At 40.3% G+C, this 8,256-nt stretch overlaps 1 protein-coding gene across 4 annotated transcripts; it reads left to right on the top strand.

The window, feature by feature from the left end:
• The first annotated feature begins 656 nt into the window (after window positions 1-656).
• Window positions 657-8,256, top strand: LOC115586188 (uncharacterized). 4 transcript variants are annotated; one of them, XM_030424995.1, is made up of 18 exons: window positions 657-1,305; window positions 2,184-2,264; window positions 2,549-2,950; window positions 3,070-3,171; window positions 3,258-3,490; window positions 3,582-3,760; window positions 3,915-4,008; window positions 4,214-4,303; window positions 4,883-4,941; window positions 5,045-5,246; window positions 5,391-5,508; window positions 5,693-5,784; window positions 5,881-5,998; window positions 6,362-6,463; window positions 6,567-6,682; window positions 7,019-7,180; window positions 7,453-7,688; window positions 7,847-8,256. In XM_030424995.1, the coding sequence occupies exons 2-16, from the start codon at window positions 2,237-2,239 to the stop codon at window positions 7,070-7,072; spliced, it is 1,989 nt and encodes a 662-aa protein (XP_030280855.1). In that variant the 5' UTR covers window positions 657-1,305; window positions 2,184-2,236; the 3' UTR covers window positions 7,073-7,180; window positions 7,453-7,688; window positions 7,847-8,256. The 4 variants fall into 4 exon arrangements, with proteins under 4 accessions (XP_030280855.1, XP_030280856.1, XP_030280857.1 ...); XM_030424996.1 differs by having other exon boundaries at window positions 657-2,264; window positions 6,395-6,463; XM_030424997.1 differs by lacking the exon at window positions 6,362-6,463 and having other exon boundaries at window positions 657-2,264.

Raw genomic sequence — 8,256 nt, 5'->3', positions numbered from 1 at the left:
AAGAAGATCAAACCAACAGTCCAGATCCGGTGGAGACAGCGGGATAAAGATGGCAACATTATTGCCCAGACCATCAAGTCCTCTTCATCCAAATCCCGTGGTTAGTTAATTATATCCAACTTTGCATAGCATATGTCAAAATAGTTGAGATCCATTTACTCCTTTCTAATATAATTACCAGTATGTACACACACACGGAGACAGTGTCAAGAAAGTTGGGAGTCATACACTCCTGTCCAACACAAATACAAGAAAGGGACATTATACTTAGTCCTGAAATGATTCTGCAATATATCAAAACTTTGCTTGCTGCATTGTGTTTGCCATAAATTCATTGGAAAGTGTTAAACCATTACATTAAAGGTGTGTTGAAATAGGAAGTGAAGAGGAAAGGGCAACACGGGGTGTCTGTGAAAAAGAGGAAGTGTTACACTCAAGGCTCTGTCTGTCATTCTGTCTCTGATGATCATTTTTGACTTAGTATTAACTTTGCAAAGTTAAAGGAGGTGTAAGGTGTAACCATGATGTATTGAAGTTTAGAGATCTAATGAAAATCAGTAAAGAAACAGTGTTGAGCTTAGGTCATGAGAAAGTGTTAAAGAACTGGTCAGGTCAACGTGAGGCCAAAAGGATGTGTCGAAATCTGATCGCGCTTTGGGCACGGGCACAGACCGTGACCGAGGCATGTTGGATCATTATGAAATCGTCAGCCGTCATCAAGGGACTATTAGTCATTGAACGGAGAGATGGTGGGAAAATGTCCTAATAAGGACATAAATCCGTGCCACTGTCCAAAGCAAGAGAGAAGCGTTATGAAATCTTAATCAAGGGGTTATCAACCAGTGAATGGAGAGATGCTGAAAACATGTCCTAATAAGGACACAAAACCAAGCCAGTGTCCGAAGCAAGAGTGTATATAACCTGAGGAGCACGGACTAAAGTTGGTTCTTCCAATCGCTCAAGCCTTGAAGAAACACCTGAGACGGAGAATGTGAGCAGCCTAAACATCGCAGAAAGGACTTCAAGAAATCTTCAGCAGAAACAGACAAAGGAATTAAGAGCACAACGGATTAACCATTTTTGCCAACATGCTGTGGATTACAATTTGGATATTGGAGTACTTTTGTTCACGCTGCTGGCGTGAAGTTTGGACTTTGAGGAAGTTACGAGACCTCCGGCTGGGTTGGTGATTTGCCTCAAGGACTTGGACTTTCAGCAGGAAGGGAAAGGCAAGCCATGGAAAGACCTGACCCTCTCCATCTCACCTAAATTTAAGTATTTCTAACCAGGCCTCGGCTCTATTAGGTTAATTTGTTATTTGAAGTATTGTTATTTATCAATAAGGATTTTTGATAATGATTGATAGTAATTGAAACAAGTATTGCGCTGTATGCTTTGCCCTTGCTAAAATCTATGGAATAAAACCTACATAATATAGTTAAAGTTAAAGTTGTGTACATTGATTTTATGTCTCTTTGAGTGGAAGTAAAAGTCAGGTGTTAAGTGTGCATAATATCTTAAAGGTTCTTAAAGGTTACTATAGCCTACCAAATTGAAACAGGCCCTTAGGGTTTACCAAAAGCCCTTAAAATCAAACCTAGCACCATACCAAGAGCCCAGATCATTTAGAGGAGAGCTGCCGTTAACGGCGTGGCTGGTGGCTGTATCTGACTCAAGGGCTATTCATGTCAGGTGCCGTACCAGAGGAAGCAGGGTAGACATTCGGATTCAGGCAGTTAGAAGCTAGGCGAGTCTCCTCGTTACCAGCTTAAAAATCCCTATTTAAAATTCCCACTTTAGTAACCTTTTATAGGTTATAGGGATCTAACCCTTTATAACGGAGAGCTGGTCGAGTACCTCCTGGACAGGGGTAGAGCTCGGGATCTTACACGTACTAAGCATTTCGATGTAATAAGGTCAATGAATACTACCCACAGAAGAAGATTGTAATTGTACTGGGTAGCTCTCAGTTGTGGCTGTATTTAACTTTCTGAATGATCAGCAAGGCTTTGCTGAAAAAGAGCATACATGATTGGCAAATCTTTCCTCTGTAAATTGTCTCTTTAAATTTCCTGAGCTACTGTAACCAGTAGCGAACTCACATTACGAATAAACATTCCATTCACATTGAAACAACACTGATATTCTGTTGGCACCCTTCACATTTAACTTTATCTTTTCAGGTGGAAGGGCCAGATCACTTCATCTCAGTGTTCCTGAGGAGACGTCAGTGGAGATGCCTGATGAGGACAAGGCAGGACTTAGTAAGTAATCATAATCTTTTTGTCTTATAGATTCCCATGAGTTTTGGCTTGACCAGTCAAACAATCAAGCATTGTGGTGTGATTTCTGTGGGGATCTACCAATCCAAGTCTGTAGAATACGATTTATAGGCCTGCACATCTCAGCATCGCCATAAAGCTTAATGTGGAATGGCATTTTGATACACATTTTCCTGGGAAATATTTGTAGCTTGTAAAATTATGATTCATTGCTAAGCCCCAATTTTGCTTCATCAACATTTCCCCCCCCCCCCCCCCCCTTACAGATGCTGCCTTAAAAGAACTGGAGAGACATCTCAGTGCATCACACTGTGATGTCGGTATTGATGATGTGGACACCAGCCCACCAACAGCAGCCATGGACTGGAAAACCAGGAACGCTCTCTCCTCAGAGAGATGGAAGGAAGCCAGACGGATGCTGTTGGACAACATGCTGAAAGCTAACAACATTAAACCAAGGCTCTGTCAAAGATGCCTCAGCAAGGAAGCCATCATAAGATGTCAAGAATGCATGCCTATGCAGTATTACTGTTGTGACTGTGGCATACACCATGAGTCCCAGGCACCGCACAATCGGCAATCAATGATTCATGGCTTCCACATGCCTCTGCCACCAACAGTTGTGGTTAAGGAAGCTGCAGAAGGGGGCTATTCCCACCACACATGCGGTACTATATATATATAAAATCTTTTTCTTTTCTTTACAAAACTCTTTTTATTTTTGGCATCTTGGAAAATGACCCCTCTCTAATTTTGGAATTTTTAAACATCTCTTTTCCTTTTGTAGCTAGAATATTGCCAATGGAAATGCCACACCAGATTTGTGACTGCCCCCCAGAGAACGTTTCTGTCATTCCTGGGAGGCCTGTGGTGTTCATCAACATGAAAGGTAACTCCATACCATAACCTCTACTTCCCTATGGTTTTACCCATCCCCCCTCCAATATAACATGAATTTATGCTTTTTTTCCCCAGGACGATATGATCTAACCCTCCCAGAGCTGCGATGTGGTGGCTGCTGTGCCAGCTGGACCCCAGGGCTGTACGATGTCCAAGTCAGTGGCTACTGTCCTGCCACCGACCATTACCATACCATCTATGATGTAGCTATTTTTCAAGCTTTTCGGGAGATGAAGTTGGCTGCTCCGGGGATTTCCCGCCTGACCTTTATGAGAATGCTGGAAGCGCAAACAACAGCGCATGGCAGGGTGGGATGGCCTACAGTACACAATATTTACCATTACCTCCTTTTAATTCTGCATGTTAGTATAAATGTGTCTTTGATTATTCTTTCAACAGACTGGTAAAGTTTGCTCAGACACATTTTTCAAGAGCTTCATGGAGTGGGTCATCAGCTCCTACGAAGTGGACAAGTTGTGCTCAGAGCAACCATTCGCCTGCACAGCCTGTTCTCCTCAAATGTTGGCTGTGTCTGTGGATGGAAACAGGAAGCACTACCGCTTCAAAAAGGATGGACAGTCAGTTTATATTTTATATGTTTCATGGTCTAGGCATGTCCATGTATCAGCTCTCATTTGTTACACCATTTTGCACATGTTAATTCTTCAGCAATGCTAACATGAAATGATTGCAATCATCCTTACAATTTATATTTCCATGTCTGATCTTTAGTTCTGAGGAAGGGGGTTATTTTGATGGTGTGCTCATCTGCAAGGATGACGAGGTTGCAGCATTTGTGGACGACCTCCAAAAGAGAGCCAAGCATGTAAGAGCATTTTTTATTTATTTTTAATGAAATATATTCTCATTATACTTTGTATACCTTAAGTCAAATTTTATTTTAGGTAAGATCGCATTGGCTATTATTTACAATTACTTGCATTCTGCAGTTTGATGCTGCAGAATTACACCCCAAACTGTTAAATGAATTAAAGATTAATGTGACTATTCTCACTTTGTCCTTTTTGTAGTTGCCAGGTAAAGGCGTTTGTGGCAGGTCTCAGCTGAATGCAGCAAAGGAGACAACAAGCAAGAGGGCTTGTTCCAGCCTTGATGAGCAAGTATGTTGTCTAGAGCTTTCCCTTTTCACAATATTACATTTTGTGGTAGTGCATTGTATTCCACCCTTTGCTTACACTCTAACCCCTGTAAATTTCCCCGTTGTGGGACTAATAAAGGAATATCTTATCTTATCTATAATGATAGAAAAATAGTTAATGGGAAATTCGTTATTTGCCAAATACAACATTTTAAGATTAGATAAGATAAGATTTCCTTTATTGTCCCACAATGGGTGAAATTTACATTAACCCATCCTTACTATTTAGAAACAGTGGGCAGCCATGGTCCAGGGACCAAATGCCTGTGTCCTCATCAAGGGAAATGGCAGTTGCAACAGTTATCGAGCATGCATAGTTGGACGAGCTGGTAGATTTGTGCAATTAATAGTTAATATGATGTTATTAACTGTTTTGGGCTGCGTCCACACTGGAGGTTTTCCAAACAAATTGATTTGCTTTTTCATATGGAGAAAAGTAGCAGTAGTAACATTTAAATACGTATATAGAATTGAAGAAAAGGCCAAATTATTGTTAAATTAAAATTAATTTAATTTAATTTAATTTTTAATTCTTCCCCAGGGTCTAGAAGTAGCAGTGTGCCGTCATGGCATTATCCTTTGGGCCCTGAATATGTACAGGCAAGTATAAAAACATTCTTTGTATTTTCACTACATTTCCATTTATTTCAAATTCTCATGAAGTGATACTTAATTACTGCAATGCTGTTATGCAATCCCACAGGGGTGAGATCTTTGCGTATCCGATGTTCCTGCAGAAGGAAATCACAGCCAGTCCACCAGCCTTCTTCTGTATGGATGTAATATGCAAGTACTGGCCTTACATCCAGAGAATTGCTGAAGCCTGCCCAGAGTACAGTCACCTCACCACCATGAAGCCTCTGTTGTCTGTGCTCCATGCAAAAGCACATGGCATCAAGTGTGAGGTATTTTTTACTCATCCCTTGTGTTTCGATGCCAGTAATTTTTCCATGTCAAATCCAAGCTCCCTTCTTACAGAGCCAAAACAACAATGCATGTTTCCCTGAACTCAGATTAATAGACTGCACTGTATGTTCCTAAAATGTCAGATAAAATGGGGAGGAGGCAGTCAGGATGGAGCGGGTTCTACCCTGGGAGAGGAGGTGGAAATGGTTAATTCCTTCCTGTCCAGGACCGCCATAATCACTAAGTTCATGGGCAAAGGAGGTTGGTTGTAGGCTTTGATATTTTATGAAATATCAAATCTTTTTCATATTTGATATTTTATGTGCAGAATAATCATATAGATAAGCATGACTTGACAGCATAGAGTTACACTAGTGGAGCCTTTTAACGGAACTGTTGCTGCTAGGCAAGCATCATTTTTGTCTTCTTTTTTCGTCTGTAACAGCACGCACAGACATGCTAACTGTCCAGATTATGGACTGGAATAAGAGAAAGATGGAGAACATGTGTAAAACCTTGTGCACAAGATTTCGTAAGGTAACCGTCTTCTTTCAGAAAAGCGGCCAAATTGCAGTATGAGTGACAAAGGTCACTCTTAAAGTTTAATTTCCCCCATCCCTCCTTTTCCTACAGACACAGCAGAATCTTGAGAGGGAGAGGCAGAGCCTAGAGACCCTCAAGGGAGAGATGTCTGCAAATGATGGGACTGTGGAACAGTGGGTCAGAGATGTCCAGGACTGGGCTGAACATGGTAGGTGTCTTTAATCAACTTATATAATATGTAACAGTTTCGCATTACAATTGAAAAAAGCATTTTACTGTTTCTGCAGAAAGCAAAATGTTCGGTCAATGTTTTTTATCTGTTATGGACCATAGCAATGTCATTTATGAGCATGTTATTTCTTTGAGTTGGTCTTGTCTGTTATGTTGATTTCATTGTATAATTTGTTGATTTGCAGTACACTGTAACTTCAGTATTGTTCTATTGTTTGTATATATACTTTAATCAGGGTGTCCATGTAAAAGAGAGCAGTCTCTTAAGGGCCTTCTCTGATTAAATAAATCAATCAGTACAATGTTCTTGCATAAGTCAACATTGCTCTGTGTTGTAAAGAACCCCCTGCCAGTAATGATTCTCTGCTACAAGTGAGATCAAGAATTGAGGAGACTTCTCTGGGCCTAAGGCAGCGTAGGGCACGGCTTTATAGCCAAACAGGTACAAAGTTTGTGAAAGACATCAAATGTTTTAACAATGTTTTTCACATTTGATTATTAGGTTTTTTCATGTATCGGAATGTGTCTTCTCTGATGTCTCCCAGACAGCAACTCAGGAAGCTCTGTGATCCGCAACCGCATGTGGAGGGAGCAGAAACAGCTTGAGATCTATGTGGCTCAACATGATACAATGGTCCAACCCCAAGAGCAAATCGGCACTGTCAGTAACACAGTACAAATTACATATATACATACAAATATACATATTTCCTTGGCAGTTACCCCCCAATGGTATGTTATACATTGCATTTTTTTAACCTTCTTATTGGTATCAACGAATAGCCTCAACTTTTTATGAATGAGTTTAGAGAAGGGTCTGGATGACAAAAGAGGTGATGGCCTAATTCATTATTCTTGGCAACATTATTTCTTCTCATGGAAAAAATTTATTGAATTGGGAGACTGGTCGCCAACTGTTATACATGAATTTATGTTTTAGCTTTTTAGTCTCTTTGTTCTGGCCTCATTTTTCTTTTCTTCTTTTTTGCATTTCCAGATGGTGTGGATTTCCTTGCCAAAAAAACGATTTTTGTTAAGGTCATGCACATAAGAAGACTTGAGGAAGAGGTGATGATCCTTGCCACAGAAGTAAGGCAACACTGGGAGTTCCTCAAGAGAAGGGAGCAGACATTGAGTGGTCTAGCCATCAGCACTGAGGGTAAGCCATTACCCATTACAATAAAAACATCAACAGATCACACTCATCTACCCATAGCTGTATTTTTCTTCCACAGAAAGATTTAAGTTGTCTGTTTTGCTGATTTTTTTAATGCCGTTTTCAGGACTCAAACAGATCTCACATGCATCTCACTGGAAGATATTATGTGATCTATGTATGTGTGTAACATACAGGAAACTTACATGTATTTCAAAGAAGTAAAATATAAATGTAATTTTGACTTTTTAAATATTTTGTTAATTACTATGAAGGTAGCCACTGCAGCCTCTCTGAAGTAGGACTTCGAGGCCTTCAGGCAGAGTTCAACAGAAGGAGGTCTCAGCTGCAGTCTCACCTTATCACTGTGAGAAATAAATACTTGCAAGTGGTAAGGGCAGGACTCGATGGGTCTGCACTGGACCTTGAAGAGGGAGAAGAGCAGTTTGAGGAGCAAGATCTAGCAAGTGATGTCGAGAGCTACTCAGATGAGGAGGACATGGACATGCAGGTAATTAAGGACATGATATTGTACACAAGCAAATTACTGTATGTCATAGATACTGTCATGGGTTGACATTGTTTGATTATTCTGTGACAAATGCAGTGCTCTAGGTTTGTGTTTAACTAATTCCTGTTTATCTTCTCTTTTTCTCCCAAATAAAAAAGGGACTGGACAATGCAGTTGGGGAATAGAATCCACGTTTTGGTTTGCTGGTTCAATACCAACACCCTGTATATCCCAGTCAGGGATCGACCATAACTCTGTTCACTTGAATACTTATTGTAGACCCTGAATGTACTTTAGACCCCATGACATGTCTATGAAGGTTCATGGTACTTTGAGCCTGTTTTGAAGGCTCTTTTCTAAGAATAGGCAATAAACTGTTTGTCACAAGAGAATTACCAATCATGTTAACTGCGCCTACACTGGCAGTCAAGTTTAAAGTGCTTGCATTTTTTTTTTTTAAAGTTCAATTTGAACTTGAATGAAGATTCCTCACCAAAGCATGTCTGTATGGCTTTATCTCTTCACAGCTGAGATTTCTGAAATGAAGAAAGATCCATATTGTTTGAAA

Source organism: Sparus aurata, chromosome 8, assembly GCF_900880675.1.
Source record: "Sparus aurata chromosome 8, fSpaAur1.1, whole genome shotgun sequence".
Taxonomy (NCBI): Eukaryota; Metazoa; Chordata; class Actinopteri; order Spariformes; family Sparidae; genus Sparus; species Sparus aurata.
Note: the sequence above shows the minus strand (reverse complement) of the source record. Positions and strands in the feature narration are given on the sequence as shown.